The following is a 14,946-nucleotide window of genomic DNA, read 5'->3' as shown; positions in this document are numbered from 1 at the left end:
TATTTTCAATTTTAATCATAACTATGATTTTTTTCGTTCTCACTGCACCCACCTTACGCATTTCGGTTTCGGCCTGCCATTACATTTTATTTGATAGTGTGTCCATGTACAATTTTGAAACAAGTATCATGGGACGCACTTAGACACTTAGAGGCAGTACCCGAAAAGATGTACCCGAAAATTTGAATATTGAGTGAAACTGATGGACTCCCTAGCTCCCTACTGGGTTATGGGATAAAAACGGGATCCCGTTGTTTGACATAATTATTGAAAGTCATAATGTAATGATTGTCAGATTATCATTAGTCATAATTCTGAAACCGTTAACATTTCAGGATTTTCGTAAGGTTATCCTGTAGTTAGGTTATGTTTGTTTTATGGCAAACTTGAAAAGTTACGCGTTTCTGAGAATAACCAAATTATGACTAACGAAAATTCGGACAAACAATACATTATGACTTAAAACTTTATGAGAAACAATAGAGACCCGATAAAAACCGAACGTATGTCTGTCTAATAAAACAGTATCCAATTTATTTCGGTCACATCACTGTAAAATTAAATTATTTTCTGTATTTCCTGTTCAAAAAGATTTGCACGACTGCATGCGCACTGAATGCACCTGCGTGCAACTATGTTCCATGAAAATAAATCTCTTGTACAGTCGCCATCAGATTTATCGGAGCGGCCGAGGTGCTCAAAAATATCTGAACACGCACGCTATCGCCTTGGCAATAGAGGCGTGTTCAGATATTTGTGAGCACCTTGGCCGCTCCCATATATTCGATCGATGGTAGGTACCTTTAAAGAATCAACAAAGAATACTGGGATGGGATATCAAACTGAGTCCTAAATAAGACAGTTGTTTGAATTATAAACAATAATAAATAACGTAACTAAACTACGTAAAAACATAGAGCATTATTCAATCAAGACATCCATCGTTTGCAAAAACGAAAAGTACGGAACCGTATCCGTCCACCTGTCGCAGAGTGGCTATTCCATCACTGCCTCCCCCCATTTCTTAAATCTAGACCTAAATGCAGAGCTAACAGAGTTTAAAATCCAATGAGTTTATCTAGCTTCAAAAACTGCCGGTAATATGCAACGAAAACGTAACGCCATCGCAATTGTCAATTTGAACAAAATTGAATCCTTGAAATACGTTTGAACTGGCGAGCTGAACAATAAAAACAAATGTTTTACTAAAAAACAGGACAAGTGCGAGTCGGACTCGCCCACCGAGGGTTCCGTATTTTTTAGTACTTATTGTTATAGCGGCAACAGAAATACATCATCTGTGAAAATTTCAACTGTCTAGCTGTCACGGTTCATGAGACGGACAGACGGACAGATACACATAGGAGTCTTAGTAATAGGGTCCCGTTTGTACTCTTTGGGTTCGGAACGGAGTTGAACTCGTGCTTCGAGAGTTCGACTTTTTTAATGCCAATTTCCGCCATTTTGTTTTTTTTTTCTAAATTCCGAACATCTCACAAAACTACACGAGAATCGGTCGAGAAATGCGACCTGTAGAGGAGAACATCCGGACATACCTCCTACTTGTACTTCGCTAACGCTGGGTCAATGGGGTTGGCAACTGTCAAAGGTTTGCAGAGATGGCGCCATCATAGCTTGCCCCTTTTTCTATGAGATTTGGCTTAAAGGGCTGGCATCCAGGGCATTAAAAAAACAAAGATTTGACACAATTCTAGGGATTGACAGGGCAAGCTATGCTGGCGCTATGTGCTAAATATTTCGACCGGCCAACCCCATTAAAATTGGCATTTATTTAATTTGCCAAAATTCGAACCTTCTTTTACCCTTGCAAGACGACTTTTAAGCCCAACTCGAGCAAGATGGTAGGTACCTAAGCACCTATGGATTTAGCTTTCTCTATGATCGTACCAAGTTGAATTGAATGAGTCATTGAATTGAAAGATTTTCTCGACTATAGACCTGAGACCTGAATTAATCAAACCAGTCAATGAAACTGAATTCAGATGGGTTTAGTAGTTTAGTGGGCTCCTAAGCCGACAGAACCTACTCCGTTAGCGCTATAGATAATTAAGGTACCGTTAGTATTCAGAATGCAACAGCATTACTGCTGCAGTATTGCGGCGCGAAATGACAACACTCCGGGCGACGACAAACATTAAATTTACGTCCCTCATTGGCGTCTAATTTCATATGCCATAGAACATGAAACTTTTAGTGCAGAAAAAATACCGATAACATTTTATGGGAACTGCAACTTGAAAATCCTCTTAGGCACATCGCTAGCTGTCACTATGGAACCCTAAAACAGTATATGTCAGTAATAATTTCCATCGAATCCGGCCTGTCTGTGTCCGTGTTTGGACGAGGTAAAAACTAAAAACTAATAAAGCTGCCCTTCTGGAGCCTGGGAGAGAAAACGAACCTTTTTTTATTCAGACCACATACCTTGATGAATATTAAAATGGTTTGTTAATCGTCATCGATGATAATAAAAACTCTATTATAGCAAAACATTCATTCAAATGTTCTTGATAGTAGTGACGTTCGTTCTTTAAGCACCTACATAATACGTTACTTAAATAGTATCGTTACCGAGTTTCTTTGCCCACCTTGGCCTCGAAACAGCATGGATGCTATACTCTCCATCTTCTCAAATGATTTTTTCGCATAAACAAAAGCCATTGTTCCTTTTATGTGTGCGCGTGCCCATTGTTAGTGAGCGCATGCCACTCGCTGATACACAATGGTCACGCGCTCGCCAACAATGAGCACGCGCACACATAAAAGGAACAACGGCTTTTGTTTAACAAATAAGGGTCTTTGGCGAAAAAATCATTTGACTATACACACATCATACCATTCACTAGGTCGGTCCATTCGCCAGCTTCCCAGAATTCACCTGTATGTTGTCGACACGTTTTTTCTGCTGCTGGCTGCCTATCGATTAGCAAAACTATGTAACCGATGTGAGTTATTTTCTAGTATATAATGTGGTAAACAGGAATGAGGGCTAACGCGTATGAATTCGCCGCTAGGGGCGCTAGTGTAGATGGTGGTCTTTTCCATAGTTCGAAATGTCAAATGTCACTTGACACTTCAATGACTGACAGCTGTTCTTTAGTCTTTGACCACCATCAACAGAGGCGCCAACTGGTGAGCAAAAAAATGATAGCCCTCATTTTGAAAGTCCCTTGGAGTTGAATTATCCTTCCTTACGTGGGGTGATTTTTATTTCGTTGTAGTTTTTTTTCGTCAGAATTCGCTTTGGTGAATATATACAAGTTGTAACAAAAATAGTGGGGATGCGTTTAAGGGCATATTTACTATCGTGTTCTGTGTGGCTACCACCAGTTTGGCACTGACACAAAGAGGATATAATATTATAGAGCGGTACTGTCATAGTAAATTTTGTAACCACAGTAAATTCACTGCCATCTATCGACACAGTTTAAAACTAAAAATGAAGATGTATAAAAATATGATAAAATGTATTTGAATATGGATAAATGATTTATTTTATTTGCATTAATTATTTTTATTATTGTGTTTGTTGAGCGTAGACTGTTTTTCCGATGAAGCTCGTACGCCGAAGACTGGAACGCGCTGGCCGAAGTGAAGCTACCGCTGCCAATTACCTCAGAAATACCACCACCATGTTACCGGGTTAGTGTGAGGGTTAGTAAGAACACTTATTTTAGGGTTAATAAGATGTTAAGTGTAGACTAGTTGTTGATGGACTGACGAGGCTAGGTTGGGCAGTCATATTTATATGATAGCGCGACCGCGCCCCGCCCACTGTGTCACGTGGGTGTGTTGTGCAGAGTCAGTATCCATTTATTGGCCAATCAGCTTACGCTATTTTACAGAGTTAGGGAATAGGTAATATTTATTGTGGGACATTGATTCTTATAACTATGCACGAAATATAACAATAAAACATAAACACACAATGATTAAAAGACATAGAAAGTTACACAATAATAAAACACAAAATTAGAGAATCACAAAACGTACAATAAAAATATCTTAAAAGCTATATACGACAATCTCCCCCGCGTGTGCCAACACCGTCTCCATTCGTGGAGTATATAGGTATAAGCCGGGAAACTGGACGACGGACTTCACCCGCTCGGGTGCGAACAATGGCTACTCTTACGTGGCCATCAGGGCCGGGAAAGAGTTGTGCGATTTCGCCTCTAGGCCATGTTCCTCGTGGCATAGAGCTGTCCGCTACGATGACGATGTCGCCTATATTTAGCTTCTGCACGTTCTGGTGAGCACTGGGCCGAGGGAGGAGGCTGGGTCTGTATTCTTTTTGCCAGCGCCTCCAAAAGTGATCGGCTAAGTTCTGCGCTGTCTTCCATGACGACAGTGACATATCTTTGTCTGTGAAGACGCCCAGCGGTGCCATTGCGCTCGACCGGCCGATGAGAAAATGGTTCGGCGTCAGAGCCTCGACATCTAGGTCTGGATTCACAGGTGTCAGTGGTCTGGAGTTCACTACGTGCTCGGCTTCTAGAAGCAGCGTGTGTAGAACTTCTTCATGAGGTGCTCTCTCTTTTAGTGTAGCTTTCAGTGCAGTTTTCACGCTGCCCACGAGTCGTTCCCATGCACCGCCGGCGGAAGGGTTGCCAGGCGGTATCTTTTTCCAGGTGATCGCTCGTTCAGTCAGGAATGGCTTTAGACTGTCTGGCAGCGTTTTCTTGGCCTCTGCAATTTCTCGTTCTGCTCCGTAGAAGTTAGTTGCGTTGTCGGAGTACAGAACGGTAGGCGTGCCGCGCCGAGCTATCATTCTGCGCAGTGAGAGTATCATAGAGGATGCCGAAAGTGAGGCGGCAAGCTCTAAGTGCACAGCTCGGGTAGTGAGGCAAGTATATAATACGCCCCATCTTTTCTCGCGGCGGCGGCCTATTGTAATATTCATTGGGCCAAATAAATCTACGGCTGCGGCGGTAAATGGCGGTTGATTCGCCTGGAGCCTCTCTGGTGGTAAGTCGCCTACAGGAACCTTGAGTGTGGTCCCCTTATAGGTCCGACACCATTGGCACTTATTCGTTATATAACGAATGCTACCGCGCAGACCGATAATATAATATCTCTGTTTCAGCTCGTTTATCACTGTTGAGTGGTTGCCGTGATTGTAGAGAGCATGAAAATGATGTATTAGCAGCTTAACGAAATCTTCTTTAGCGTGTAGAACGGGTATGTGTACCTCTTTATCTATTCTGGCGTTCAGCACGATGACTCCATTTTTGTCGAGTTTTACTGCGATTTTATGGAGTGGCGATTTCTTCGGAATCGGCCGTCCAGTTTCCATTAACTTGATTTCCTCTGGAAAGGCTTCATGTTGACTCCGGCGTATAAGCAATATCTCTGCTAAATTCAAATGCCCCTTATTTATGTCTGTGTCTGGTTTCTTTTTAAGCAATGCGGCTTTAAAAACCTCGGCGGCAACCAGTGTTTTAGCGGTGGCGCGGACTAAGCGTACGAACTTTGAGAACCTACATACCTCCGGCAGGTACTCAAACTTATTTTTCGCGGCGCCTACCGAGCATACGAGCTTGTTAACGCGTTCTTCGCCCGTATCGGCGACGGGCGCGGGCGTTTTCTCTGTCGGCCAATGCTCCTCGCTTTTACGTATGAAATCGGGCCCTATGAACCATCGGTGGTTCGCTCCAAATTGCGTAGGTAAACCGCGCGTCGCGTCGTCAGCTACGTTAGCTGCACTAGGCACCCAGCGCCAGTTGGCGGGGGTGGTAGTGTTCTCGATTTCCGCTAACCTATGTGCGACGAACGTTTTGTACCTACGTGGGTCCGACCGTATCCACGTGAGTGCCGTTTTGGAGTCAGACCAAAAATACTTGTCCTTTATTACGTAGTCTGACTCTTTGACTATGGTCTCCGCTAACCTAGTCGCTAGTACGCAGCTCTGTAATTCCATTCGTGGAATACTAACTACCCGGAGAGGTGACACTCGGGCCTTTGCGGCCACTAATGCGGACGTTCTAGTCCCCTCGGGGTTGACGCTGACTAGGTACACGGCCGCGGCATATATTTTTTCACTTGCGTCGCAAAAAACATGCATATATGCCTCCCTATTAAATGCGGGCACGTGTCGCGGAATTTCCAAGTCCCGTAATTGTTGTACGTTATCTATGAACGATCGCCATGCGGGTGCGAGCGAGACGGGTATGGGCGAGTCCCATCCGATTCCGGTGCGCCATATCTCCTGCATTAATGCCTTGCCTAAGACGGATATGGGGCTAACGTATCCGATCGGATCGAATATCGACATCGCACTACTCGTAACCTGTCGTTTTGTAGGTAATTTCTGACCGTTAAGTACGTCCTCGGGCGTGTTGCGAAAGTTTACGTTGAAACCTAAGGTGTCACGCTTGTGATTCCATTTCAAACCTAACGTACGTTCGCTCTCGCTAGCGCCTAACAATGACGTTTCCTCTTTACTGTTAACTACGTCAGCAATAACCGCAGGATGGTTCGACGCGAACCCGCGAAGCTCGAATGACGCGCGCATATTTAGTTCGTAAACCTCGTTTACTATGCGCCTGGCGTCGTCCTCGGACGTATCGAGCGCGATCAACATGTCGTCCATGTACGTATTTTTTATTGTTTTTTCAGCTGCGATCGGAAATTGTTCGCTATGCGTTCTTGCGTTTTCGTTTTTGACATATAACGCGGTTGTCGGCGACGCTGCCGATCCAAATATAAGCCGCTTCATTCTGTATTCTTGCGGTGGAGAGGTGCGGTCCTCCCCCCGCCAAACGAAACGTAACGCATCGCGATCTTGCTCAATTATCTCGATCTGTAAAAACATTTCTTTGACGTCCGCTATTACCGCGATTTTACCCTCGCGGAAACGCACTAGTACGCCAAAGAGTGACTCTAATAAGTCGGGGCCGGCCAAAAGCGCGCTATTGAGCGACCGTCCGTAGGCTGTGGCGGCCGCGTCCCACACTAGTCTCATTTTGCCGCGTTGCGGGTGAAAAGTTGGGAAATGCGCTAAGTACCACACCCGGGGCGCATCGAGGGGGGGCGGCGACTCCATTTTCTCCGCGTAACCCTTGTCAAGCAAGTTAGCCATATGCTTTGCATATTCGGCCTTTAACGTTGCATCTCGGTCTAGTTTTCGTTCTAGACTGTACAGCCGTTTTAATGCTTGCGCTCGGTTATCTGGGAGCTTTTCGTCGTCTGTCCGCCATAATAAGCCCGCTCGATACCTATTCTCCCCCGGTATTTTTACACAGGTGGTTTTCAGCAAGTCTAGCGCGCGCTGGTCGGGATCGGCCCGAGGTAGCTTTTGTGAAACGCCTAATGATTCTATGTCAAAATGCCGTTTCATTAGCTCTAAAGCCTCGTCGTCCGCGGTTTTAGGCCGTGCGTGCCCTACAAAGTTTACCGCGGCGCGGCGCGTTCTATCTGGGCCGTGCAAAACCCAGCCCAGTCTAGTGAGGCTAGCAATGGGAAGCTCAGGCGGGCCCTCTAAAATTTGCCGAGAAATGATGAGGTGCCAATTATCTTGTCCTATCACGATGGTAGGTATGCCGGTCGGGTAACTTAATTCGTCCGCGATCTTAGTCAAGTGTTCGCACTTGTCGACTACGTCACGTGGTACGCCCTGCATTCCTATGCCAATATCGCCAATCGTGATTACCTCCATCATTTCCATGTGTCGGCTACAAAAACCCCGTATTGCGACTCGTAACGTATACGAATCTGGATTTCTGACTACGCCGCCTATGCCTTCTATCTCTAGAGTTTCGCCTTTTACGCGAGGCGCGAGTTTATCGGCCGTTTCGTGAAGCATCAAAGTCATAGCCGCGCCTTCGTCTAGCAGCGCGAGGGTTTGCACGGTACCTAGCGGTCCCGACACCTCTACAGGCATGACTTTGAGGTACGTTTGCGGGAGCCTAATATTATTAACCGCTGCCGCCGGAGCACTATTACCGTTCGCGGGCGCGGCCGCGTTCAGTCCATGTAATAGCTTATGATGTCCGGCTTCGCATTGGTTAACTCCGCACGCGATGTACTTGCACTTGAACTTACGGTGAGCCGCGTCTAAGCACCTATAGCATAATCTAGCGCCCTTTGCTAAGTCCCACCGTTCAGAAATCGTCGCCGCTAAAAATTTACGACACGCGCTAACTTTGTGCTCGTGGCCGTTCTTGCAAACGGCGCACGTGCTGCGCGAGACAGGGACGGACGACGTCTGTTGTTTGGGCTTAGCTCCGGTCGACGCGGGTTTTTTTTTGTTACTATCGCGAGGCTTAACTTGCGCGATAGCGGGTTTATTACTACGCGGCGCTTCGCGTACGTAATGATCGTGGGAATCTGATTCCGACTCCGTGCTAGAATCGCGGGAAAACGCGGGGGCGCGACGCCTATCGCGAGAACTGCTTGCTCGCCTAGGGTCGTGCTCAAAAGATACCGTGTTTACTGTGTTCCGCAATCTATTCGACGGCCTATGTCGGTTGACGCGTTTGGCTGCAGTGCTAATTTCGTTCAAAAACTCCGATAATGCAACTAGACCGGGAGTTTGACTATTAGACTGCCTATATTTTGCCCATTCGTAACGCACAATCAGATTAAGTTTGTCCACGATTTTGTTTACAAGTTCAGGCGCGTGTAGGTACTGCTCTTGTCGCAGCGAACGTATGGTTGCGACGGCATTCGCAATATGTGCGGCGAAGGAAGCTATGTTCGCGTTGTCTTCTGACAAGCGCGGCATACGTTTTATATTATGCAACTCCGTTAACACAATTTCCTCCGGGTCGCCGAATTGCCGTTCTAGCGCCTCCATAATTTCGTACGGGTCCTGAACTGTGTACATAATTGATTTCACGGCGGTCCGAGCCTCGCCTTTGAGCGCGCGCCTAATACGACTTACGTTATTGACGGCACTAAACATGGGAGACGTGTCCTCGAACTCTGCCCTAAATGAAATCCATTCGGTTATATCTCCTCCGAATGAGGGTAACTCGGGCGGCTTATGGTAGATAGGTGCATAACTGCCGTGTGGCACCTCTAAATAACGCGGTTGCGGCCTACTAGTACCCCGCTCAATGGCGGCGGCGCGCGGCGGCGGCGCTGTCTCCTTCGGCAAGGGAATTTTCCTATTCACGATCGCGACGTCGTGCTCCTGCGGCCTACACTGTTGTCCTACCCAATTCCTAGTACGCCGTTCAGACTCGTCAGCCACGGTACTGCCTCTGTCAGAATTCGCCTCCAATTCGGCGATCTGCAGCTTTAATTTGGCAGTATCGGACTGCTTCTGAGCGACAACTAGAGCGGCTTTATGAACCTCGAGCTCGGCCATGAGCACCGATAATTGACTATCACGATCCCTATTTACCGATTCGCGACCTCTGATTGATCCACGAACAGACGGCGCCCGCGGCGGCGGCGGCGCGACCACGGGGTCTTTATTCACTAGCGTATTCGACCTACTGCGTTCTACTACCGTATTTTCTAACGCGTCCGAGTGTACCGAATTGTTGTCTATCTCTCCACCGCTATTCACTTGGTTGCCGGTGGAGCCTTTGCTCCATGTATGTGTCTCGGTAGACGTGGTCTTGCCGGACGAGGGGGTAGGGGTCTCTGTGGGCGCGGGGGCAGGCGGGCCCTTAGCGCGCGGTCGAAGATTTCTCGTACTCTTCGTAGACATCTTCTTCTTTCTTGACACACACGCGGGGGTCCCTAACTATATACAAATTTACCTGCCTAACACCTATGCCCTGACGCCACAGAGCGCAACGTCAGTGCCCCTAAGCGTAAATCCCTCGATGCACTGAATCTCCCGCAATGACAAAGTGCAATGCCTAGAGCGTTCGAAAGCAGTGTGATGGCATCACCATGTGACACATGCAACGAAAGTTGCCAGGACGCGTGAGTGGAGGAAAACCTACAACACAGCACGGTCCGACCGGCAAGCCGGTATGGTGGGGTATGGAGGGGTAATTGGGTAAGGGTCTGAGCCGAAGCGTACTTCAAGGCTCAGCGCGTTCGTTTTTCAAGCTTCTTTTTTCTATCTGAGTGGAGAAAAATCTCGACACTCAGCGCGTACTTGTTTCTTTCTTCTATCTGAGTGGAGAAATTCTCAACACTCAGCGCGTACTTGTTTCTTTGTTCTTTATTCGGCTATCGAAGGACCATAATTGTTGAGCGTAGACTGTTTTTCCGATGAAGCTCGTACGCCGAAGACTGGAACGCGCTGGCCGAAGTGAAGCTACCGCTGCCAATTACCTCAGAAATACCACCACCATGTTACCGGGTTAGTGTGAGGGTTAGTAAGAACACTTATTTTAGGGTTAATAAGATGTTAAGTGTAGACTAGTTGTTGATGGACTGACGAGGCTAGGTTGGGCAGTCATATTTATATGATAGCGCGACCGCGCCCCGCCCACTGTGTCACGTGGGTGTGTTGTGCAGAGTCAGTATCCATTTATTGGCCAATCAGCTTACGCTATTTTACAGAGTTAGGGAATAGGTAATATTTATTGTGGGACATTGATTCTTATAACTATGCACGAAATATAACAATAAAACATAAACACACAATGATTAAAAGACATAGAAAGTTACACAATAATAAAACACAAAATTAGAGAATCACAAAACGTACAATAAAAATATCTTAAAAGCTATATACGACAGTGTTCTTTCACTGATATGCGTTAAAAATTTTAAATAACAAACGAAACCGTCAACGCCCTCTATACGAGAGTAGGCCAAAGGTAGTAGCGACATCTGATCGAGAATCAAATTTTCGTGATTTTCGAGGCACGTTTTTTCCTTACACTGTATCCATTTTTACGCATATGAGTGAAAGAACATGGGTCAAAATCATAAAAATAATTAATGCAAATAAAAAAAATCATTTATCCATATTTAAATACATTTTATCGTATTTTTATAAATCTTCATTTTTAGTTTTAAAGTGTGTCGATAGATGGCAGTGAATTTACTGTGGTTACAAAAGTTACTATCACAGTACCGCTCTAGTATAAGTTACTCTATGTAATAACATCAGTAATAACTCATACAGAATCTCCAATAGAATCAGTAATATTGTTAAGAGATTAAACGAGAAAATCACTTATGCAGACAGCGTTTATAATAGCAGCTATTCTATGCATGAAAGTGATTGTGAATAACCCGTTAGCGCCATGTCCGATAGTTGGATGATATCAGATATTGGTTTTGGCGCGGACATCAGTTATTGACACGACATCGACACGCTGATACAATTTAGAATAGTAATGGGTCACTGCTCGTTGGATGTAGCAAAGATAGATATAACTCCGTAATAGATGGATACAGTCTAAGGAAAAAACGTGCCTCGAAAATCAAGAAAATTTGACTCTCGATCAGTTGGCGCTACTAGCTTTGGCCTACTGTCGTATAGATGGCGTTGACGGTTTCGTTTGTTATTTAACAATTTTTACGCATATCAGTGAAAGAACATGGGTCAAAATCATAAAAATAATTAATGCAAATAAAAAAAATTCATTTATCCATATTTAAAGATTTAGATTAGAATGTATAAATTAGATTAATATAATGATTATTCTTAATGTAATGGGTTGGTACCTAAATAAATAACATTTTTATTTTATTTATTTACTTTATTTATTTATTTAAATACATTTTATCGTATTTTTATAAATCTTCATTTTTAGTTTTAAAGTGTGTCGATAGATGGCAGTGAATTTACTGTGGTTACAAAATTTACTATGACAGTACCGCTCTAGTATAAGTTACTCTATGGATGTAGGTTGATTTCCTGTACACATGTCACGATTGTTTACCAATTAATATTACAATAACAACCCTGCCGATAGTAAATGGCTACAGTTCCATAGAATTTTATGAAATACTTATATCTTCAAGAAACAGGAAACGTTGAAACAATCAAGACCTTTGCGTCGGGAGCGATGCGGGGTGGGTTATTCGAGTAATTTTTATAGGTTACTTTAGTTTTATTTATAGTTTTTTTTTATATATAGATAATTTTTAGTTCCTATGTATTTTTTTAAGGATTGTATTTGTTTTTATTGTACCCAAGAATGTATGTTTTACTGTTGAATTCATTATTGTTTAGACTTATAATCACGGTTTTCGTAGTTTTAGTTAAATAAAGAAGACATTTCCACGCCCATTGCAGCTTTCCAACTGGCTAATTTGACACATCAACATGGAGGTCTATTCAAATAGTGATTCTTGTTATGAAACGGTTATGGATATGATAGAGAAAATGGCGTCGTTGCGCAGTTGCGCCAACATTGCGTCGAGCAGCAGCCATAGAGTTTACTATACGCTGACGCTCGGGAGACGCTAGTGTGCGGTAGCCCTTATTGACACGACACACGCTGATTCAATTTAGAACAGTGATGGTTCAATGCTGAAAATGTTACCAAGCCCTCCGGTAGCCGAGACCGGAATCATAATTAGTATTTTATACAATCGTGATATTATAATGGAGAGCTTTACAGTCTAGTACAGTGTTAAGGCCACGAAACTTGCTGAGTGGCCTTATTAGGTACGAGATTGAAAAGCTTGATTATATCACTATTAATCGAAATTAAACTATCGTGAGACGTATTTCAAAATATCTAGATCAGTACGGTTTCACTCACTATTATTTTAGTCGCTTTTGGCGACATATTTCAGATTCATCGGGAATCCTTCCTCAGGCACGAGTGTCTGCGGCGGCTGTACGTCGTGCACCATCATGCCCATCGTCGGAAGTATATCGCTAATGTATATAATACTTTTTCTACGAGAATAAAAAGAATACTTAAAATTATTAAACTATAAATAACCATAATTTTTATAGGCACTCATCATCTGCTTAATCATCTCGGTAAAATCACTTTTTGTTAAAAATATCGAAAATAACCATGTGGGCGCTTCACTAATATCATTAAAACAGGTAGAATAATTCGGCCATCTTTTGTTTTGTCCCTTAATTGCTAGTAATTAACGAACTTCCTGCTGATAATCGGCACCGATTATTCTTTAATCGCGACAACGAATGATATCGATAAATATCGATACAATCGATTCGCTCTGAGAACACTGAGAACCGTTTCTTTTGGATCAGGTGCTTTTACAGTAATTACCTTTGGGACGTTTTAAAAGCGAAAGACTTCTCGTTAATTTTAAGAGCTAGATCGGGGGCTTTGTTTGGATGAATTTCACATTTTCCGGAATTTGCAAGCTGAGAAAATGTTTTATTTCTTACTTTTCATTTCATAAAATCCAAATGATTAATTAAATATCGACTTAAATGTTATCGATATCGATGTATTATCCTTTATTTAAACATTGTTAGTTCCTTTGTTATCTGTTTGACCTCTTTCATTTATTATTATTGCAAAGACTGACATTGACTCAAATCATTCCGTCAATAATTAAAATGATGTACATCGAATAATATTTCAGTTCATCTTTTGTAAAAAAAAAAAATTATATTTAAGTAAAAATTAACTTACGCTACTATCTACGTCATAATTTTATCATCAGTAAACTAGCTTCTGCCTTCAAGTTTATCTACATGGAATGATGATGATGATTGATAATAAAAACCGGCCAAGTGCGAGTCGGACTCGCGCACCGAGGGTTCCGTACTTTTTAGTATTTGTTGTTATAGCGGCAACAGAAATACATCATCTGTGAAAATTTCAACTGTCTAGCTATCACGGTTCATGAGATACAGCCTGGTGACAGACAGACAGACGGACAGACGGTCAGACGGACAGACGGACAGCGGAGTCTTAGTAAAAGGATCCCGTTTTTACCCTTTGGGTATGGAACCCTAAAAACTATCCTATATCCCCAGTCCGTAAACTACCTAAGTACCCTATTTAATCTAAATAGGTTTAAGCATGAAGAGGTGACAGACAGACAGAGTTAAAAATGCTCAAATGGCAATCGTTCAATTTGAGCATATGCTTACATGAATTATCAGGCGATGCATAGCAATTATCTTAAATATCTTACCTCCATGATCCATCCCGCTTTTAACCCTCTTAGGGATAATTTCTGGGATAAATAAACTATCGTTATGTCCTTCCCTGGGATTCGGTTCAGCTGTTTAAACGTGAAGAGGTAACAGACAGACAGATAGATACACTTTTGCATTTATAATATTACTAGATTTTTCCCGCGACTTCGTCTGCGTGGAATTTAAGTAATTTGGGGAGCTTATTTTTATCCAATCTGATATTGTCTTCGGTTACCGCGATAGTTACTCATGAAATAAAACTATGAAAACGGATTATATCGCGTATATTGAATTTATAATATATCCCGATGATCCCGGCATGTATTATAAATTCAATATACGCGATATAATCCGTTTTCATAGTTTTATTTTCTCCAATAGTAACGTTAGTTAATTTTTAAATATAATAATCTTTTTTTACAAAAAATTAACTGAAATATTAAGTATTCGATGTAATTTTTTTATTGTTTCCCCTTATTAAATTTCACCTCCTTTTCACCCCCTGAGATAAAAACTATCCTATGTCCTTCCCCGAGACTCAAACTATCTCTATACCAAAATTCAACCTAATCAGTTCAGCGGTTTAAACGTGAAGAGGTAACAGACAGACAGATTCACTTTTGCATTTATAATATTAGTAGGCTATCTAGGAGGATATAATCAACGGAGCCGCCACGTCTGTAATTTGCTGTACAAAAAAGTCTACCATTTTTGGCGGGGGAGGGGAACGTCAAATGTATACGTAACGTCAAAATAGCCATGTCAGATAAACGTCAGTCCATACATTGTGTATGACCATTGGCCGACTATTTTCGACAGAGGGGAACGCCTGTTAATGGCTACTCCGTTTGGTTATATCCTCCTAGCAAATATAGATATAACTCCGTAATAGATGGATACAGTCTAAGGAAAAAACGTGCCTC

The 14,946-nt window shown here is 43.0% G+C and overlaps 2 protein-coding genes across 2 annotated transcripts in view; both read right to left on the bottom strand.

Annotated features, from left to right (window-relative positions):
- Nucleotides 1–14,946, bottom strand: part of LOC134755165 (TLR4 interactor with leucine rich repeats) — a 127,942-nt gene that overhangs the window by 84,588 nt on the left and 28,408 nt on the right. The window lies entirely within an intron of this gene.
- Nucleotides 2,240–6,604, bottom strand: LOC134751576 (uncharacterized). The gene is made up of 2 exons (XM_063687048.1): nt 4,157–6,604; nt 2,240–2,299 (listed from the first exon to the last, which is right to left on the bottom strand). Exons 1-2 carry the CDS (start codon nt 6,602–6,604, stop codon nt 2,240–2,242), a joined length of 2,508 nt encoding a protein of 835 aa, XP_063543118.1.

The sequence above is a fragment of the Cydia strobilella genome, chromosome 2, assembly GCF_947568885.1.
Source record: "Cydia strobilella chromosome 2, ilCydStro3.1, whole genome shotgun sequence".
NCBI classification, from domain to species: Eukaryota; Metazoa; Arthropoda; class Insecta; order Lepidoptera; family Tortricidae; genus Cydia; species Cydia strobilella.
This window is presented reverse-complemented; position numbering and strand designations above follow the sequence as displayed.

Excerpts from the sequence above, each read along its gene's own strand:
- LOC134751576 (XM_063687048.1), bottom strand. The coding sequence starts at position 6,604 with ATGTTGATCGCGCTCGATACGTCCGAGGACGACGCCAGGCGCATAGTA. Across the intron at positions 2,300-4,156 it reads TTCCCGGCCCTGATGGCCAC|GGTTCCATAGTGACAGCTAG; the intron begins GTAAGAGTAGCC and ends ATACTGTTTTAG.